Consider the following 22439-nt stretch of genomic DNA (forward strand, 5'->3'; position numbering starts at 1 on the left):
ACTTTTCTGGGATAGGTCATGTCAGACTGACCTAGTATCTTTTTTTAATAAGAAAGTAGTTTTTTTAGAAAAAGAAAAAATGTGCTAGATCTGGTCTCTCTGGATTCTACTAAACCATTTAACATGATGCTGCATCAAAATTACTGTTCAAGGTGGAGGAAAATTAGGTTAGTGTAAGAACTGTAGACTCATGCAAAGAACTGGCACAAGGGAAGACATCAGGAGGTAGATACATGAGATTAATTATTATTTGGGAGTTGGCTTGTTTAGTTTTCTTGAAGCTTTTTCTTTTTTTTTTGAGTTGATTTTGTTGTCATGTTGCATTGAAAGCAGGCTATTGAAACTTGCTGATGGGAGGAGGACATTAATTTCCAGTACAGTTTTAGATGGAATGACTATACAGTTGTACAATTAGGTAATACTAAAGGGATGAAATTCAACACAGCAAATTGTAAGGCTGCACACTGGTGGGAACTTACTTTCTCAGTTTAACCTTGGTATCAAAATTAGCAGTCTAAGTTCTTACATAATCAGTGGAAAGAGGCAGATTTTTAATTAGGCATCCAAGTCCTGCCTTTATTTCTTGACTGTTAACAGCCTAGGCACCTGACTGGCATCTGTGCTGAATTCTTGAATAGTGCTACAGCCTCATCTTAGGAAGTAATACAACAACTTTTTCTATGAACAGGGAGTTCAACAACAGAAGGGTTTGAAGGAGAAAGGCCTGTGTAAGGGTAAGTGGGTTCAAGCTTGTCTCAGTTTGGCACCATCATGAAAGCGATGGATGGGATCCAGGGAAGTGTCAGGAGAGGTATTTCCAATTGAGGGAGAGCAACTCAGCTGGGTGACTGCGAGCTGGGACCTGATCAGGCATAAGCGTGCAACACTTCGTGCAAATACCCAATAAACTTCAGCTCAGTATGTAACAGATGCAGAGAAGAGCTGCAGGGTGACCGAAGGAATGATGTTACAAGAGGAGCCTGAACCAGCTGTGTTGGATATGTCAGAAAGACTAGCAAAATGGGAAATGTAATTGCTGCAGCTATGCTGCTGGAGTCTTTGGGAGCTTTGGAATGTGGCTGATACCAGCTAGGCGATAGCTAACATACAGGATGTCTCCACTCCATCAGAGGACTAATGAAATTCTATGTGTAACAGTGCAGTATTGTATAAAGGTTCTGATACAGAAACAGAAATGTCCAGATGTATGATTTAGAGGTGTTGTGAACTGCACATATGGCACTTCTTAGTAGCTGGAGTTTGTGTGTGTACCTAGCATAGATAAAATATTTAACCCACATAGGAATGCATAGTGATAATCCCATAATATATGACAGTACTCAGTAGGAGAGCGCTTGATGTATGTTTAAGGAAGAGCATAATGATCTATGAAGGGCAATGATTGCTTGGATTCTTTGGATTTAGGCTGGTTGGCAGCTTGTGCTTTTTGATCACTCCTGTACAGTGTGATACTTGCTGTCTACTGTATTGTCCTGCAGGTTCCCTGCACTGCACAGGGAAGGCTGGGTGATAAATCAGGCATCAAGTGAATTTGTAGGGCTGGACAAAGGCATGTTAAGTTTAGCGTATGACAAAGATACGTTTAGAAGCAGACTGCTGGGTAGCAAACTCATGACCAGTGAGAGAAAAGCTTGCTCTGAAGTGAAAATTGTGGTTGAAGATCCCTGATGGGCCTGTACTGACAAATGATGGGTGCAGTACTTAAGAGTCAGTGGCAGCCCTTGCCCCAGATATCTCCTTAGTTTAACAAATGCTTAAACTTTTAACTGTATGTTGGTGAAGAACTACCCTTTGCCTATATGCTGATTTGTCCCAACATCAGCTTTGGAGAGGAACTGAATTCTTTGAACCTCGGTGAGTAATGTGTTTTCTACTCTGTTGCAAATCCTGAGTTACTCTAAGTGGCTATTAAGACATTGATCAGGTCATTCTTTAGCAGAATTATCTGTAAAATAACAGGAGGAAAACACCAGAGCAAGAAACCTTTTTAATGTACTCTGTCAACGCTATGTTTAGTTCTCTAGTTATTTGTTTATTAATAAGTGCTTAGCCTGTGTTTTTGAGGTTTTTAAGTGCCTAGAAGAATATCAGGAGAGAATAGTATGGCTTCTTTGTTTGTTTTTTTTTTTTTCCCCTGCTTCCTAATTAATCATTGCATAGTGGTACTAAGTAGTTATTGTTCTGTGGTAAAAACAATTGTGTGTGTGATCTCACAGTCCTAACTTGGAAAATTGCCAATGTAAAGAAAAAAACACTGTTTATGGACTGAATTATTACTAGTGTGGAAGGGGGCTGCTCTGTTGGAAAAAGTGCTTTGAATGACAGTCTGAGAGGATAGATGACAAGGAGGGAGGACTGAGAAGATAAGAATGAAAATGTGTGAGTGCTTTTTTAGGTTTATTGTTTATTAGAGTCATGGTCAACTCCCTGAATCTGTCCTAGTTTAGGTTTTGCCTTTTTCTATATTCTGCATTTTATGTAGTGCCAGTCACATTTCTCTGGCTGATAAACTGGGGTTTTAATTTAAAAATCTCTCTAAGCCTCTTCCTGAGAGACATCTCAGGCTTGCATGGCTATCACTTATAAGGATGCCCAGAAAAACTGGAAGAACATCACTTGAAGAGGTTTCTGGAGGAGAAAGGATGATCAGGTCTGAGGGACTTTCACCTCTAAGCTTCAGGAAGAAGGCTTCTCACACTCCTATTGAGGAAGAAAAAGAATCAAAGGAATTTCTAGTAAACATTTTCTTCCTATCACAAATCTTTTGAGCATGGGAGATGGATGAAATACGCTCAAATGAAGAGACAAACAGGAATAGTGTCAGGTTTGGAATACTTCCCTGGTCTGCCTGTTGTAGATCATTATTAAACTTGAGGTGTTGGAATGCAAATTTAATCCTGTTTCATAGTCTTTTAAAATAGCTATTTAAAAGTCAGAAAGAATTACCTTTTGAAGGTTCCTATCCCGCTCAGTTCTAAATAACTAGCTGCCTGTTTTGCTTCAGTACAGCTCAGTGAAGTGAATCCCATTCAAAGAGTATACACCTTCCTTAACCTTTTCATAGTGTGATGTTTAGTCATGGTAAACACTGTCCTTGTGGTTTGTTCACACAGATTCTTAAACAGTAAAAAAAATGAAATATGTTTGTACAATAAAAGAGGGTCTATGTGAACTGTATCTTTGCCAAACTGTATTCAGTTCAAGAGAGAAGGTTGATCCAATTTATTTGGATCTATCATGATACTTTTAATAGTATGCTTTCTGTTTGGATATATTATATGCTATAAAAATTAAAATAAACTGTGCCAAGGTATTTTGGAGGTTTGTAGGCAGGCATGACAGAGAGAATATTAATTTCTTTTTCAAATGTGTTTATGCTAATTTTGCTTTGAAATGAAATATATCCATTTTGGAATATTTATGTTCAAGATTGTTCTGTAATTTCCATATATATATAAAAAAAATAATCTTAGTGCAGCACCTGCTAGACTTTAAACCCAGAAATGCCTAGAATGCAACAATGAGATAGTCTAAAAGATGTGTTCTGGCTCAGGCCCTTGTGAGGGCTTAATCTCCTTGAAAGCATTTTAAAAATAGGGTGTCTGAAAATGTACTTTGTTATTGACTCTTTACCCATGTTAACATGAACAAACGAAGACAAAGAATAAAAGAAGTGCTGCTCAGCTGTTAACATGGAACTGGTTTTAGTGGGACATTTGAATACTGCTTTGGTGCTTCTGAAAAGGAGGTATTTTCACTGTGGTTGTGCATGTTCATGTTGGCAACTTTCCTTTAGGCAAATCATCTGTGATTTGTGATAAGGTGATTTTTGGAGCTGTCCCAGGCAGTTTCACCTACTGTGTGGTGGGTTGACTTGGCTGGATGCCAGGTGCCCACCAAAGCCGCTCTATCCTCCCCTCTTCAGCTGGACGGGGGAGAAAAAGAACAACAAAAGGCTTGTGGGGTTGAGTCAAGGGCAGGAAGAGATCACTCACCAGTTTTTACTATGACTTTACTATGAAGAAGATGAATAACCTTTCGGAAAAGAAGAAAATGAACACCTACCTTACAGAAAGAAAGTAACAGCATTGGGAAAGAAAACTGGTAAAAAACAAGTTGAAAGCGTCAAATTAGTTATTATAGTATTATGGTAATAATCTGTTAGTAATGGGAATAGAGAAAAGATGATAAACCATCAAACTCCATTCTCTTCAGCGCAATGTCATGTTCTGCAGCAAATGACAGTTTTTAATATAATCTTCCTTCTGTCCACTGTTAATGGGAGAGGAGTTGCTAGCTTTCTAATTACACGTGTGTGTGTGTGTATGTGTGTGTGTATATATATATATATATGAATAGCTTAGTTTGGTTCTCTGGATTTTTTTGTGTGATTTTTTTTGAACATTTTTAACAGAAGAGCTATATTTACATGGCAGTCTGTGAAGGTTTAAGCTTGGCATAGAATTGCAGTTATTCATCGTAAGTGATTTTCATGTTTTCGGTGTTAGTGATAAAGAAAATGTTATCAAAGCTTTTGTTTGTTATTGTCTTACAGTTCATAGGCTATATAAATGGGAACTTGTAAAAACAGAAATAGAGTTTGAGGGGATTTTTAATCTCTTGAACACTAAGGTAGGAGATAATACAAAATATTATAGGTTAACTGATGCACTTTCAAACAGATGAGTTCTTTGCTAGTTCAAGGGTGAGTTCTTTAACAGTATACTTAAATGGCTATTGAAGAGAAATTCTGAAAAAATGTCTTTTGCAAACATTTCACACATATAATAGTTTGAAAGGTAGCATTTTTTAATGAATTATAAATTTTAATAGTTTCTGGTTTATTTCCTTGGTATTTCTCTATGAATCAGCTTTGAAATCCATGTACTATAGCAGGAAGAAAAGCCTTTTCTATTTTGTATTTGTAAGTATGACAAATCAGCTTTGTTTTGTATGGTGCCTGTTGGTGCATTTTATCCTCAGACAAACAATGGGTTATATGTGTTAACCCGTTTGCTTTGATGGGTTAAGTGATAGTTATAAAATCAAATAACCCTGCCACACAGTCTTTTATTTCTTTGAGAAGGAATGAGAATGTTGGGAGAGCAGTGCTTTCAGATAGTATTTGATGCAGAAGGAGGAAAAATGGAAAGAAGTAGTTCTTGAGGACTGATTTTTCAAGAAGGCACAGCTGGGAGCAATAGTGAACTTGAGGAGCAGTGGTTATAGATTCCTATGGACAAAAGAGACACCCAGAGGATTGGATATGAATGGTCTCAAATTACTCTGTATTTTACCATAGATGTTTGTTGACACTTACGAACAAGCATCGAGTTGTATGGAGAAATGCACTTGTTGGTACTCAAAATTGTATGTAATTGAGAGCTTGGATATCTTGCTATGCAGTGAAGGGAAGAGGCAAGAACAGAGAAAAAAATTCTCATTACTTTTCTTTAAGTCTCAAAGTAAAAGTGGCTTGTAATTTCCCAACACACCTCTGGTCATCTGGAGCTGCTCTGCTGTGTCTTGTTTAAAAACTGTCCTTTTTCCCCTTCCCCAGGAGCACCAGTCAGCACCAGTAAGTATTACAAAACGTCTTTCGTTAGGCTAGACAAAATCAGTATGCTAGATAGGAGCCTCACAGAATGGGAAAGATCCCTTCCATGTCCAGCTGCATCTATCCCTACAGAGACAGCACTGGCATATTGTATCTTAATGTTTTGGCTTTGAAATCATACTGCACAAAAGGAGTAAGGTATCTTATGTCCTGAGGTCAGTTTCTGTGTTAGTGATCAGAAAAGAAAAATCTGAACATGAGAGATGAAAAGATGGTGGTTGTCAAGGTGTCTGAAAAAGAGACACAGCAATTACTACATGGTCACGGCTTTCTCAGAACTGAAGAGAAATTCATAGTATGTTTTTCACCATTGACTCCTGCAGTCTGATTTGTAATCTTGGCAGATTAAAGAGTCCTTTTATAATATGACAGATCACATTAGAAAAATCTGTTTGGGTGTTTGCAAACTCTGTTCTCACTTATGCAGGAGTGACCTAGGGGTGTCACTGGAGAGGAAAATAGAATATGTTTTAACACTAGTTATTTGGATGCCACTGTTGTCCACTTCCAGGCAATGTAATTTTATCTACAGTTGTAAAAGGCAGATATAGCTGCAGTTTCATGATGTTTGCTTTTATGACAGTTCAACTGCAAGCAAAACTGTCCATTTGTGTAGTGTTCATATTCTAGAAACAGAAATGTTAATAAATGTTATCTTTTGCATCTTTTACCAGACTGTACAGTCAGACTTCAGTAACTTCTTACACCATCTGGATCTCTGAAAGCACTCGTCCATTTGAAGGTTGGAGTTTACAGTACCAATCGTTTAAATTAACTAAACTGCTTGTGGAGTTTAGGTCATAGAAAAACTTGTAGTACAGCAGAAGCATAGAGAACAGTATTTTTGTGGCTTTATTGTGAACTGAGGCTGCATGCCTGATATCATCTAGCACTTGGATAGTTTCACAGCCAAGATAAGGATGTGATTCAGTAGCTTGTTGCATGTGGAGTTCTCCTTAAAATCTGGGTCTGTGTTACCAGAGAGCCATCTCTCAGATACTTAGCCACAGAGCTGTTCAGAATAGAAGAGTTAACAAAGTGCTTGTTGAGTACACACTAATGCCACTGTTTCTGCACGATCCTTTAGTAGCCTGAATTTTCATAGGGATTTGACACTGATTGTTGCTTCAGTGTTAGAAGATCCACAGGGCTTGAGTGGGGTGCTAGTCTCCTGCATTTCAACCAGTGGTCCCTGGCTTCATTCCTTACAGATAATGCCAGACTCTCATTTTTCTTGAACTCACTTTTATTGGGATTAGCAAATTGCTTGTTTGGTTTGTTGTTTTGTTGGGTTTGTGTTTTTTTATTTTTTTAAAGTGTATACATCATAAAGAACTATTTGCAATGTAGGGTTTCAGTTACGTTTTTTTTTTAATTTTCTTTGTTGAAAAATATTTTTTTTTCCTAATTGAATGAAGAAGTTATTATTAGACTTTCCCTTTTCAGAACTGGAAAATGCCCAGAAAGGCTTTAGCTCACACTTTCCAAATACAAATTTACTTCTAAATTGAGACCAAACATGGAAGAACTTAGAATGTCAGGTGAATAATTTGTGTAGTTCTGAGCAGATGGAAACAATGTATAAGAAAATGAAAAAAAATTAGTCTTGACAGTCATAGCTGTTTGGTTCTTATAATGTTCAAGTTGGTGGTTTTAAATTGTCCATGAAGTATGCAGATAAGTTGGTGGGAAGTGGCTGAGGAGAGCAAGCCTACGATCAGTAGCTTTAAATTCGTTTGTACCAAAGGGTTCTCCCACTGGAAAATTTTCAGGGAGTTTTCAAATCTGAAAAGATTGAAAACTATTGATATAAGAGTTTAATAATGTCCCATTGCATTTTGTCATAGTTCTAGCTTGTTGCAATTCAAACAGTTAAAATGTTTAGTTTTCTGACATTTACTGTTTTAAAGTAATTATTTGACAAAGATGCATTACACTGATGTCCATGATTCACAGTGATATCACTGTGGACAGACAGGGACAGACAGTCATTTTATGTTTTCAGTGGAAGCAAATAGATTGTGCTTGGAGCATAGATGCTATCCCAGTGATCACAAACTGTCCTGACAATGTTATGTCTAGCTCTCATTCTTGCATCTTTAGTCTATAAAAACTCTCTAAACTGAAGCTGTAGAGATGAGATCTGCATGACCTTCAAAAGCTGGAAACAGTAAAATTAGTTCTCCCAACTGTTAAAAAAATTCTCTCCTAAGCACTGGATGACAACAGCATCTGCTGATGCAAGTAAACAGTGAAGAATGGCACTAAATACCATGTCTGTGCTGTTACACTCAAAATCTTCATCTGCAAAGATGAAACACCTTATATCCAAAGGCAAGAAGTTGTTGTCATTATTATAGTTAGTCCTTACAGTGTAATCATTACTTGTTCAGATCTAATAATTACAGGAAAAGAAAGAATGCTTCTGTACAGGGGAAGGCATCAATAAATAATAATACAGCTAAAATCATTGCACGCACAAAGTGTCTACCTCTTCACCCTGCTGTAAGGCTCACCCTTCCACTGCTCCTCTGGGTCCTAAGGTATTTTCATTCTGGTGGTGAGGTTTGTGGAGGTGTTTCAGCAGTTGTCAGCAGATAAAGGACTTCAGATGCTGACAGGAGGAATATGATATTCTTGTTGATAGTTTCTTCTTCTTGACTCTAGGATCCGCTTGGGGTCTTTTTTATGTTTGCTAATAAGCTCTTAAACTTGGCTTGCTCTTCATTGTTCTGCAGCTCCATGTTATGTCCAATTTACTATATATGCTACTTTATATACATGTTAGATACTATTTTTTATTCTGTTTATTACCCCTAAAACCGGTTTTGTCCAGCCAAGTCTGCATTTCTTTAAGTGACCATGGGTGAGCTGTCTATAGCCACAGTGTCTCCCAAGTGTCAACATCTGTACCCTGCCTCTTCTTATCCCATGCTTGTACTCCTCTCCATCTTGTGTCTCCACTTCTCAAGTCCTCTGCTGACACACCACACCTGTATTTTTCTACACTACATCATTACATTAGAGTTGTCAAATGATGATAGTACCATGTAAAGATAAACAAAAGTCAGAACAAATTAGCCACAGACCTCTGGGCTGTTGGAAAAATTGTTATAACTAAACCAAGTTTAATTGCTAAAACAAAGTTGCAGCAGGTCAAGAAAAGTTCAGACAAAACAAGCCTGAAACCCTTAAGTCCTCAGGGTTTGCAGGCCCCCCCTTACAAGGTTTATGGCCAGCAACTAGTGATGGTAGTATGGTATTACAGAGCTACAGGGTAACAGTGCTGCAAGGGCCAGCGATGAATTCTGGGAGCACATTAGCTGGAGTGTTACCACCACCAGTTAAATACGGAGGTCTGAGTGTGATGCCCAGCTCAGAAAGTTCCTAGCAGCTTGTCAGATGAATCTGGGAGTGCAAACCTGGAGATGCCTCACAAAATACCAGTACTGCTCATTATGCTGTTTTTCTTAGTCTCTAGTGCTGCCCGCTCTCAGAGACAACTTCAGGCTTGGTTAAACTTTTGCTCTGACCCGGTCTTTGTATTCAGCTTTTGGTACCGCCCTTTTGCCAGAAGGTACTGCCTCTCTAGCAGAGGCAGTGGATGTGGCAGTGTGTGTCTACACTGAAATGTAGTTCAGTGTCTGAAACTTGGGGTTTCAACCCCAAGCCCCAAATTAAGGTTGACATATGGGTGATTCCCACAGCCCTTCACAAAGGGGGGGTGAGTTTGCCTTTAGGCTTCCCTCCAGGGTGTGGCCGGCCTGGCAGACAGAGCCATTGGGTGAATGAGCCCCAGGTGTCCCACATTAAATAAGCAAAGGTCAGGTGTCCCACTTAGGGATAAAAGCTGGGACCACTTGCAGGAAAGGACAGTGTCTGTCTGTGAGGTGGATGCACATTGTAGAGTTTTCTGTTGGGGAAGAACCTCCAACCTCCCTGGGACTGGGCTCCAGTCAGGTCTGGCCTCTGTGAATGCGGGCTATGTAGAGATTCAGTGTGTGGCTTCCTTGGCCTTATGTATTTGGTTTGTTGACTTGGTTGTCTCCCATCCCTTCCATGGGAAACTGCATTTCACCATTTATTCCACCCGTTGTTGGTCGTGCAGTGTCGTTGTTGGGGTCAGTGGGATTGATGTTGATTATGTATAATCTGACTTGTTTGTACTCCCAGCGCTCACCCATGTACTGACCCTTTTGTACCAAATACAATTTGGTTATTGGTTCATCTTTATGCTGGCGGTGTCTTTTATGTTAGGCCTAATAATTGGCAGAACAGTGTCTTAGTTTAATCTGTTGCTGAAAGTGGCTTTGATAAGATGGTGGACTATAGACTTGTGTGGTTGAAATGCAGATACCTGTTCTCATCTGGGCCTGCAGATCAAGACAGGTAGCTGTGGGCAGAAACATCATCTCTGCTGTTTTGTTTGCTGAGGTAGGCAGTATGCTTATGAATTTCTGATAAAGTTTGGTGGGAGGCACCAGCAGTTAGTAGGAGAAGCCGGCATCACTGTCGCTTGCCTTCAGCATGCCAAAATTGAGAGTCATATATATCAGTCATGAGAGTGAATTAGTCATGAACTTAAAGAAAGTGAAGTAATTTTGGATGCGTTCTTCACATATTCAGTCTCTTCTATATCCATGTGAAACTTGCTTTTAAAAAAAGTGAGATTCAAATAAACTTGGCCAGTAGTAACACACCAGTTTTATAAGGCATGTTAGTGCTTGGAGAATTGACAAAACTCTGACATTTAAGCTCATATTTTTGAGCAATGGGCGCTGCAAGGAACTCAGCACTAATAAAATGCCCTTTGTCCTTGCACAGCATTTATATCTTTTTGTTATCATTGCTACCATCCATGCTTTTTAAATAAACTTTTGAAGCCCTCTAAACTACATCAGTTCTCAAAATTGATCAGTACTAGTTGCTGAAGACAAACCAGTAGTTTGTGGTTAAAATTACTTGAAAAATGCTTTTAAAAGCCCTGGACTCCAAAAATCCATGGCCATACCCTATAGGAGTCTTAATTTTTTTCTGAATTTTGGACTGAAATATTTATTACACTTTGTCTGTTGGTAGATGAGAGTGAAAGCGTGTTGTTACAGCAGAATGAAGTGTTGCACAATGCATATTGCAGCTACACAAGTACTTGCTACCTTCTCTGTCTGAAAGAGCACTTTAATCTGTAATATGTTGAAGTGAGGAGACATGAACCTAAGTAAGTATGTGCAACATTTTTATGTTTCCACAGGTGTTTGCTCACTTCACAGAATAAACCAATCAGAATAGTAGAAATACTTTTAGTTACTCTTTACAAACTATACCTTTGTCTTTTCTGTCTTAGAGCTAGCATCATAATACCCACTACAACATATTTATTTTCTATACTAGTTCCTTTGTTCAATTGCACCTCAACAAAGAATATAGTATTTCAGCAAGGCTGGTAGGCAGAGCTGGGAACCCACAAGGGAATTTTCACAAGTAGGGAACAATTGTTGAAATGTGATATTCTAATAGAAAGCTGCTGATTTAACACCTGAGAATGGAATATTTCTATGAATTTGATTACAGATCAGTGATATTTGGTCTGATTTCCTCTTTTGAGGTCACTTCAAAGACACACAAGCCACTTATCTGTTTTTTTGTAGGTTGCATACTTTATTTATTCCAGTTTTGTTACTGATTTTGGCCTTTTAAATTCAGCAATCAAATATGGCAATTTTCAGCATATTCCAAACATTTTTCCAGTGTGTTTTAAAATGACCCATGTCTGTTAGTACATGTAGTCTTTCCCACACAGTTGTGTTTCAGTAAGTCTGTTAGAAGTTAAGAATCCATTTAGTAAATTATGTTATCAGTTGTCAGGTCCTCTTAGCAACAGTGTGGTTTATACTTGATGTGGAGTTTGCTTTTTTGCAAAAGTGGTGAAATATGCTTTCTCTTAAAATACAGGTGGAATTTATTCTGTGTTAAAAACACATAGGCAAATACGCTGGTCAGCAGAGTTCATTATGTTCCTGGTACAATCACAGCTTTCTATGGGCCTTGCTTACATCTTCTTGTTTCTCTTTTCTTACCTAAATTCTAGATGTACTGTCTACTGCTGATAATTCTCAATAGCAGAGTTACTAAAATGAAAACTTCTGTTGATGTTGAAATGTAGAAATGTCGGTTTCTCTGAAGTTACCATCTTAACCTGTTTTTTCTGAAGAGCGTCAGTACTGTCCTTGTGACCTGCAATGGGCTGATGGTGACATTTTGAGACCTCTGAAAAATTACTTTTTAATGTTTTCTGCCTTGGTTGGGAAATGAAACTGTGGCTTCCTTTTCTGAGAGGTGTGTGCAGCAGTTCCTTGCTTATAGCAGAAAAGCTTGGACAAGTTAGTGTATCTCGGATCCTGACACTTCATTTCCTACTTCCCCTTCTTGTTGGCCTTGTTCAGAATACAGCTGCTGTAACTGTGTTGAAAAGGGCAGGGGGGATGTATGTGTGTTTTGTGTGTGCATGTGGGAGAGAGGTTTGGGGTGCAGGGAGGAATCCTGCACATGTGCATCCACTGACCCAGAGTGTGCCAGCTGCACTGGGCAGTGCAAACACAAGATAACACACAGTGCCTTTAGTCATCCCTGAGTCTCCTCTGCCTCCTACCGAGTGCCTGTGCTCCTGAATCTGTTTTGAATGTGTAAACATTTTTGAGTATATAAAGGCTGCATCTTGTTCATGACCCACTCAGAAATACTTTGATTTCTTCTTTCAGTGCCTGTCCTACCACTTCTTGAGAAGCAGCTCAGCAGTTCATCCTTCCTCAAACCTACTAGTGCTACTCCCTTTTGACTGTCATTTCAGCTCACATTTGCCTTTTATCTAGTTGGTGGAGAATCCTGCATGAAACCCCATAGTTTCTCCTCACAACTTGGGGAAGAAAGCAAACCAAATGTTGGAAGTGTTTGGCCTGTATCCTAGGAATCTTGACAAGGTTTTCTAGATGAGATTGAGGTCTTTGACGGGCCAGCAAAATAGGGTCTGCTTGCTGTCTCAATAGATTGTCAAGGAAAATATTTTCAGAAACTGGCAAGACACTGAAGCAAACCCCCCCCTCCCTCCCCTTATATCTCACAGGGTGAGCTTACTGTTAACCCACAGGGTAGGATTGGCATGAAAAAGGATTCCTTTCACTGGGACAGCTGTCCCACCGAGCTGTTGAAATAGGAGCAGTGGTGGGAAGCACAGACTGTTGTTGGCCTGTGTGGAGTTGGATGCTTAGGCTTCCAAAGTGCCAGCCTCCCACCCCTTGTTTACATGACTCCAGAAAGGAATCCAGGAAAGAGCCTTGCAGTCAGCATCTTGGCCCATAACAACCCTCTTTCTCATTGATTTAGAAAGATCAGGGTAAACAAAGAAATCATTTTCTTTTCCAGGAAGAATAAATGAAAGCAGCACAAAGAAATCGGATATTTGGAACCAAAATAGAATTATTGAATTTGAAAAGGCATCCAATAACATGGCCAGTAGGCGTAGCCTAGGCATTCACTGTGTAAGAAAAAAAAAAAAGGTATGAGATACATGCACAAAACAGTTCAGGAGTACAAAACAAATGTTGATGGAGAAATAGGTATCAGCAGATTTGTATTAATAACGTAAGACTCCAGGTTTGCTATGCTGCCTAAATTCTGGTAATAACCTGTGTGGAATATTACTCCCACACTAACATTTATTTTAAATTTTCTAAATACCTGACACTTTTTCATTTCCTGAATCAGTTAGTAACGTCTTACTGAAAACACATATGTTAGAGAAAGAGTTCATGCATTTCTGGTTTGTCCTTGGATGCTGTTATGTATGTTTAATTTGTATAGACGTTTTAAGCGGTAAGTGTAGGAATCACTGCGAGTCAGAGCACTGCCTTGTAAAAATGGGAGATTTTTCTGTTATGCCTGTGACCTAACACAGTATTCTTTCTATGTGGGAAAATGTAGTGTCAGGAAAGTAAACGCATGTTTACATTGTGACCCGGAGCACAGTCCCATTGCACAGGAAACTCCGTGCTTTCAGAGCAGAATGTGAGATCCCATCAAGCACACAGAGGACAGTGCTAACAGTAGCCTGTGATTCCTGGGTTGTTCTGACCAGAATACACTAGCTTTAATTAGTGCTACATTAGTCTGTGAAGTGGTGAGTATTGTAGACAGCTATATCGGGTAATTCCCTAGACTTTTTGTTGTAATCCAAGCTTGAGAAAAACTGATTACAGATCTAGTTTCACTGCTTTTATCCCTATGTCTTCTGTGGTCCCCCTCTCTCATTGTCTTTATGTTTGAGGATTTTTTTACTGCCATCTGACTGTAATCAAGAGTCATATGAAATCTTCAGCTAATGTTAAGATGTGTCTGGTTCATCTCCACTTGAGGTCATAAACTGTTGGGAGGGGTTTTTTTAATTTTTTTTTTGCCTTTGTTTCCCCTACCCCACCCTTTCCTGCAGCAGGAGGAGCTCAGAGCAGGGGTTAAGCATTTTGTTTTCTCCAGTTGGTGATGCAGTTTCTGCATTGTGAACATCATGAAAGTCTGCTTTTAGAACAGGCAGGGTTTAGGAGGGTGTCTAGAGGACCATCAAATTCAGAAATGTGTTTCCAGTCCAAACTCCTCCCTGTTCTCATGGGCTTTTCCGTATCTGTATAGGTAGCATGAGAACCCCGAATCATGAGGAGAGAAGTCATCCCATGCGCAGGAAACTTCACCACAAGGTACCCAGCATGCTTCTTGTGAAGAGGGTAAAGAATAATTTAGGGTAAAGACCATTTCTAATCTGTTTCAGTTTCTGTTGATAAAACAACAGAGGAAGCTGAGAGGGTTGGGTGTCAAACTGCTCTATAGCAGGACTGATCATTTTCCATGGGATTGTGCTGTGATCAACTTGATAAAAGCTGTTCTGCAAAGTGAAACAGAGCTGTGCTTTTTCATTTTTAGTTAGCAAGCATTTGTGTTACAAATTCTTACTTCCACCTGTGGGTATGCATATTTTTGTGCTCTTAGAAGGAGGACTGAAGATATAGAAGTGTTGTCATCAGACAAGTGAAATTAAAACAATATCTCATTAACTTAAGGATGCTAATTGTGTTTCAGTTGTGAATATAGACAAATAGTCTTAATTTGCACAAAGAACGAAGTGGCCTGAATTGCAGTTTTCTATAAAAAGTACTCAAATATATTAAAGAGATAAAATTAGGTTTTTAGATTAATTGAGTTTTTTGAAATTCATAGCAGGGAAGGATCAAGAAGAAAGTTTGTGACTTAGATTTGTCTGTACATAAGTGGGAGAAGGTGGACAGGAAAGCAAAGAGAAAGCAAGCTACTTTCTGCTGCTGAATTGGCCTTTTATCTAAATAACACTGAAAGGTTGCATTTGGGGATTTCCACACTGCACAAATGAGTTCACTGTATCTTGTGGTAGTTTATTTAATTTTCTTGTGGAAGACTTTTCCCTATTGTTTCTGAAGTCACCCATTTGGTCAGAATCCTCAGGAGGGCTTCAGAGAGTGACAAGAAGACTCTTCAGGGCAAACTTTTGGTTTTTTTTACTTGGTAATCAAGATTCTGGTCAGTGGGAGGAGGAGGACATTGAACCAGCCTGTGAGGGGAACGTAGACTTCAGGAGTAGACTGAGAGGTGGAAATACAGCCTCTTTGTGGCGCTGACAGACTAGCACTTGCCAAGTATGTTTTTGGTGGGCAAGTAATTTCAGTGGGAGGCAAAGGTCCATATTGGATGCTGGCACCACCTGCTTTCTTTTGCCTTCCCAAGGGGCATGGTAAGGGAAATGTCCTAAGTTGTGGAGTGTGTGGAGTGAAACTGTTGTCAACCCGTGGATCTGCAGTAGATGTAGTCTGTGTTGCTGCCCCCACATGTTTGGCTGGAAGGAAGAATCTGTCCCAAGGTGTCAAGCTCATGGCTCTGGCTTTTCCTGTTGTGATCAGTGTGTGACTGAGGACATTCAGTCTCTCACGAAATGAGACAGAAGAGCAAAGTGCTTGTGAGACTGTAAAAAAGATAGCTCTTAATCAGTGTTGGTCTTAGCAGGCTTTTGCTGGGAGCTGCTGTCCTTCGAGCTGATGTTCTGCTCTTGGGCTGCCTCTGCAGCCATGAGTCATAGAGTTGATCCAGATCTTCACCTCAGGCCTTGAAGCATATATATATATATATATAAAATATATATATTAAAAAAGATATAAAGTTCCTTGCATGTTCTTTGAAACAGCTGTTGGAGATGGGATGCTGGAATTGCTGGATGATTGGTCTTGAGCCAGCATGGCAAATCTTGTTTCACTATCAAGGTTTTCTATGGTTGGAGGTAAAAAAAAAAAGAGATGGTGCTCTTACATGGAAGGCAGCCTAATCATAACATAGCATAGTCTGGCATTTCATCCTTTCCATTATTTTGTCCATAATGATACAGTTACTAGGATGTTGGCTGGAAACCTGGCCATGTTGCAGATCCAAAATACTTCAGGCAGTATTAATTTTCACTTTTTCATGTATAGTTGAAACATTTTCAGCCAGAAAAACTTTTTACTAAGACATTATCTGAATTTGGCTGAAGGAGCCCTCTTGATGTTTTAAAATGTTCATTTGGGAACAGGAACTCTAATTTGTAAGGTTCAGAGAGTGGTACAAGTCCTTATAATCTAGAGAGTGGTACAAGTATTTGCAGATACACCACAACTACTTTTTCACTCTCTCTTGGAGATGATGTCATCCTCTTTTTTTTTTCAATTATTAAAGAAGGCATCACGCTCTTCCTTTCTCTGTTATTCTCTTCATATAGATGTATTACTAACATTAGCCTTCCACTGCAGTTGCATTTTCTGCTTTGGCATGCCTCTCTACCCAATCAAATGCTGTAAGCCCAGAGCACTATGGCTGTAGAAAAGTACAGTCTCAAAGTAGATTTTGATTTAGTCTATAATTGGAGTAGCCTCTTTCTCCTGCTTATTGATGTGTGAACTGGAAAAATCCTGTTTCTTAGTCGTGTAATGAGTGTCAAAAAAGTAGGTGTTGGGGTGAAAGAAGGTTTGTCCTCATCTGACATGTTTGTTTCAAGGGGTAGTTTGGTAGGAGATTTTTTTCAAGAAGGGGACAGACCAAAGCACTTTGCTAGAACAATTGTGGAGGTAAGGAGAATATTAGTTTGTAGTTGTATAAGCTAATCAACAAGGGATTATTTGGGGGCTGAGATGGTCATCGGTTTTGCTTGAGATCTTGCAAGCAGTGATGAGACTAAATGTCTGCAAGTTTAAAGCCCACAGGGTGTGTAGCTGAGCAGAGTGGCATTTGCTTCCTGTGGCCAACTGCCAAGACTGAAGGTAGCAGGCCAGAAGTGGCATCTGATGAAAATCTTTTCTTCTGTTCATGTGCTTTTGTGCTAATAGAGCACCAAATAAATATTCACATAATAGAAGGGAGGCTTGTTCAGAAGCCTTTTCTGCACAGTAGAAATGACCATTACTGGTATTGGGGGTCAGCAGCAGCTTTTCATAACTGTTGAAGCCACAGTTGAAAATTGGGCTTGCAGCAAAACTTCATGAAGTGCAAAGCTGCACATATTGCCAACATCCACTATCTGCAGGATTAGTAAGGGCAAATCCAAAGGCTGTGGATGCATCATGTCATCTTCAGGATAGGGTTTGTTTGGACATGAATTACATCATCCCTTGGGATTGCTAGCTGCAGGAGTGGTACCAATCTTTGGTACCATCTAAGGAAACTGTCTGGTGTGTTACTACTACCTTTAATTTGGTGGGAATCCCACCTCCATTGATTTTTATCAAAAACATGATCATAAAGTTGTAATTGTTGAAACAGCTGTCATTCAAGAGAGTGATCAGAGCACCTGTCATTTAGGTCTGTCAGGCTATGCAGTGAATAGAGGGAGCTCATCCCTCCCTGAGCTAGCACAACTGTGAGAGGGATCCAGTTAGCTCAGCTGCAGCATCAGGCCTAAGCTAGTCATCTAAATTCTTTCTATAATTAGAGAGAGAAAGGTATCTTTATGGGGTGATTCATCCCACCTACCTTGGAAAATGGTGACTCATTCTCTGGAAGTGCCTGTCTCACCATTGACTATACAGAGAAACTGGGCAGTGAGTTGAGATCAGATAACCTGCCTCCTATGCAGTTTAAGTGAGATAAACCCCTTTCCGTAAGTGATGAGATCTCATACCTATGTTCTTAAGCAGTCTTGGGTAATTGGTAGGGCTGGCGATTGAACCAACAAGCTCAGACTGGACTTCGCAATCTCTTTTATTTAGTATGGCATACATGGAAGGTCTTAAGGCATATCCTGTTAATGCAAGTGTACTTGAATGAGATGGTACCACTAGCAAATACAAACCTTCAGTTAACCTATAGGGGATTTAAAAATGATTCACTTTTCATGTATGTTTATTGCTAGGTGTTCTTAGAAGCCTACCTCACATTTCACCCAATGGAGAAAGAGCCCTACATCCTGATCTGTAGAACTTCTGTGTTTTGACACAGGATCTTTTCTCCTGACAGTGACAGTTATGACTCTTCCAAAGAGCAAAATTTTGTAAGTTTAACTATAGAAAAACAGTATAGTAACAAAGGCTGTCTCATACTCAACATATCATATACATTCCTTTTTCTTAATAGCACCAAGCCTTTCAGTAAACATGTTAACATACATTTCTTACAGCTATTCTACCCACTCACCAAATGCTGACCTGAAGTCAGTCCTTTTCAGCATAAGCTTATTTCTCTGTGCTCCTGCTCTGACTATTGCTATGACTAGTGCTGGTTGAGGTCCAGCAGAGGATCATACTCTTTTTCTGTTTTCAGTAAACTTTAATGGGAGAGCTAGTAATCAGAAGTTAAATTTACAGTTAATCTGAGAATGGTACCCATCAGTTGGTTGTGATTTATGCTGTATAAAAAGACTGATTATTTTGTTAATTTTTTAGATGTGGATTTAACTGATGTTATGATATACAAAATCCCTCCACACATGAGGAAAAGAGCCCTCTGTAAGTATGACCAGTGTAAGTAAAGTAAAAATATATCATTAGGTAAAAAAATTAAAATTGCAATTTAAATGAGTAGTTGAGAACTTAGATTTGGAAAATTATTATGCTCAGTTTTATTTAAATAGAAATAGTTTCAAAACAAAGAAAATACCTGACCCTGTCTTAACTTCTCAAGGATGGACCCTTTTTAAGGATGTGAGCAATTACTGAGATTTTAGCTGAAAAACAGCTGGACATTTTAAGTCTGAATACTGCTGTCTGACCTGTACCTGTGTGAACATGCTATTCTCTAATGAGATATTTGTAGGATTTCGGGGAAGTGGCAATTGGCATCCTGTCTATATGTCTGCAAGCACATTTTGTAGGTGTTTTGTTTCATTAGGCAGTAATTTTAATGGACTTACAAACCATTAAATGTTACATTACATAAGAGCAAACCAAGGAAAACCTATTGCTGAAAGAAGGGAAAAATTAGGAGAATGGAAAGACTTGGAAACTGGCAAAGAATTTTGATGGAAGTTTTATTTGACCAAATCTTAGGACATTCAGTACTATTTGAGGAAAAACTGGTGCTTCACTACCCACTTAACCATTAAAAAAAAAAAAAAGCTTTTCTATTGAGTGATCAAACTTTAGAAAAACCAGGTTGGCCAGAGAGGTCCATCCTTGTCCAAAACCAACTGAACACAGTCCTGAGGAACTTGCTCTAGGTGACTCTACTTTTGAGCAGGGAGTTGGATTAGATAAACTTCAGAGATCCCTTCCAACCTCAACTATTCTCTGATTCCGTATGAATTGGAAAACTGCCTGCTTTAATTTTTGGCTGTCATAAATTGTATCTATAAGCAGAGTGTTGTTTCATATGCTGTCACTGAGTTTCAAAGACTTTGGGGATGGGATGTTCAGAGCTCTCAATTTCTGCTTCTTCCACTCAAGAATTCCCCTTTTTCCTATTTGGAATTGGCTTATGACATTATATGTATAAACCTGAGTTGATTCACCAAGTGACAGCATACTAGCCCATCTGGTGGACATAGCCCAAATTCCTTTTTCCCTAGAATGAGCTCCCCACTTAAAATCTCTCATGCAGATGGCCAGGGTTGTGTTCAACTCAGTCGTCTTAGATGCTAACTTGCAGATGAATTTTAGATGTCCAGTGAACCAGTGCTAGTTAAGAAGATGCCTTAGTTCCCTGTGGAGAGAGGGTGATTCTTTTGAAATCCTGCAGAGGGAGATGCTGACTAGTTAAATTCCAAGTCTTGTTAGGCAGGTTGAATGTTCCTTTGGAGGCCTTTAGATAATTTTAAAATGCTTATTTAAAGCACAAGAAAAAGCTAGGTCCTTTATTTAATTAGAATGCATCATGCCCATTGTTAGGTCCATCAATCTAAAAGGAAAAGAAATCTGCTTCCTGCAGCATGGTTCAGGTGTTTTGTAAAATGAATGAGGGGCTGCTGTGAAGGTATTAGTCAGTGTATTTCTTTCAGGTTTATCAGATTTTACTTCTCACTTCCTAGATTACTGGAGTTTGTTATAATAGTATGAAACGAATACAAAAGTTCTGTAACTGCATTGTTAATATGGCTGACAGAAGGAACATTCAAATTTTATCAGCCAAACCAAAAGCACCACATTTAACAATGTAACCAATTTTCTATAGGCTGTGCATTTCTTCCCTACGTTTCACTTAACAGGAATTGTGAGGAGAACAACTGTCATGGATGTCTGTAGACCGATAAAGTGTAGAGTGAAGGAAGAGCACAGACACTGCCACATAGCACATTAGCTGTCATCCCCTTTTGCTTTTTCTTTTCATCACCATCCCAGAATTTCAGCCTCCCTCTGGCCCAGTAGGCTTTATTTATAGTTTTCAATATCCCTCTCTCATGGCAGTAAGAGCCTGGAATGACACAGTGTGCTGACACTAACAACATTTCCTGCCCTTTTATGCTGTTTTCTGCCTACTTATTGTCCCTTTGTACTTATCCCTTGTCCTACCTCTGCAGACAGAGGCCCCATCTGACAAATTTACTTGTGCTCTCCAGGGATTATGGAAACCAGGAAACTTCATTAAGGATGGTTTAATAACTTAGACAAAGGAGAAGAGCAGCTGGTCTGTTAACGAGTCTCAGCCCCCCCCCCATTCTCTGACAGAAGAGCCTTTCTTGCATGTGGTAGTCATCAACAATTCACAGTAAAATGCTACAGATGTACAGTTCATGCAAATTGAGTTACTGTGCATTGGATCTACCGTGAACGTTTTATTTGAATGACCTGAGGCAGTTTTATAGCAGTAGATTTGCTGCTGTTAAAAAAAACAGTAGCTGATAGTGACCTAAAATTTTGATGTATGGTTTTGCTCTCTTTATTGCTTAGCATGGAATTGTTAGAGGAATAGCAATTGGAGACAACCTGCTGCACTCTGCTACTCTGTAGAACAAACATCAGTAAAGCCAAGCAGCAAGAAAAGAAGGGTTCTTCATGACAAAATGACAGCAAGAGAACACAGTCCCCGCCATGGTGCAAAATCCCGCACTGTGCAACGGGCCTCCACCATTGATGTCACCTCTGACATGCTAGGCCTTTCTCTAGCAGGTATGTAGTCATCTCAGCTATTCCTCCATTGCTCCTTTCAGAATATACCTTGTACTAACATTGTGTTTGTCTTTTAATTGCTAGAAGATTTAGATGTGCTCGGTTGTCTGAACAGAATGAGATAAAGGAATTATACAAAAATATTAAAAGATCTTAAGTTTACCTTATTTTTAAAGTTTTCTTATTTTTAAAATAGACAAAACATTAAAATTGGAGAGGCAAGAAAAAAACCCTCGATTTTGTGCAGTTATGTTTATCAGTCAAAAATAAGCAACAGGGGGAGAAAACAACAAAAGAATGTCAAGGTCTAGGAAGAGTTTTGGCAGCCTCCTTGTTTGACATTGTTTAAAACTTTCAAGAGTGTTCAGGGAGCTGAGAATTATCTCCCTTATCTTTTATGGCGAGTAAATTATGATTGTAACCCCCAGAGGTGTTCTTTGATTAGTGGGAGACAGGTACTTTCAAACTTCTCCCTATTTACTGCTCGCAGACGAGACATATCTGATTTAATAATTTGGAGTTAATAGTAGTTCAGTCACTAAGTGACTTTAATTCTATTGTTTTCTACTGAGATTTGGCATTTTCTATTCCCATATTCAATATAATGTTGCATAGGTTTACATATTTTAAAATGTCCTATAAAATGAGATCTCAGGTTTTTCAAATCATTTTTAGGTACCAAAGATTAGCTAATAAATATTTTAAATACCAGTCATGAGTCATTGAATTAAAAATACTATTTTTTTTTATATAAAATTTAATTTATTTCTTTATATGACTGTAACTTCTTTCTTTGTATGACTGCAATGAGGAAAGCATTCACAGAATAGCAATGTTTGGCTAATCTTTTGTTAATTTTTCTGATTTACAGGAAACATTCAGGATCCTGATGAGCCGATTTTAGAGTTCAGTTTAGGTAAGATTAGTGATTTTTTTATGCTAATTTTGTTGATACATGCTATTGAGTATGTGTGCATTTTTTTAGTTGTTGATTTTGAAGTGCCTTTCATATAGTAAGGATTGAAACTTTAATTCAATTTTTATGGAGGTGTGCTACAGTTTTCTTGCTCCCTGTATGGTATCTTTTGATAAGTAGCCAGCAGTTTGATTTTGTAATGTTTTTAAAAGTCTGTATTTAAAACATCTGTCTGATAAAATTTTAAATG

General features: G+C 38.8%; 1 protein-coding gene across 20 annotated transcripts in view; it reads left to right on the forward strand.

Moving 5' to 3' along the window:
* Positions 1 to 22439, forward strand: part of INPP4A (inositol polyphosphate-4-phosphatase type I A) — a 97653-nt gene that overhangs the window by 20340 nt on the left and 54874 nt on the right. For 10 of the 20 annotated variants that reach the window (XM_026859712.1, XM_026859629.1, XM_026859604.1 and 7 more), the window contains 3 exons: positions 18616 to 18678; positions 21055 to 21273; positions 22145 to 22189. In XM_026859712.1, the coding sequence (XP_026715513.1) occupies positions 21168 to 21273; positions 22145 to 22189 (151 nt within the window). In that variant the 5' untranslated portion in view covers positions 18616 to 18678; positions 21055 to 21167. The other 10 variants (XM_026859639.1, XM_026859612.1, XM_026859647.1 and 7 more) reach the window with 8 other exon arrangements.

Source organism: Athene cunicularia (assembly GCF_003259725.1).
Source record: "Athene cunicularia isolate RWA chromosome 1 unlocalized genomic scaffold, athCun1 chr1_part1, whole genome shotgun sequence".
NCBI lineage: Eukaryota > Metazoa > Chordata > Aves > Strigiformes > Strigidae > Athene > Athene cunicularia.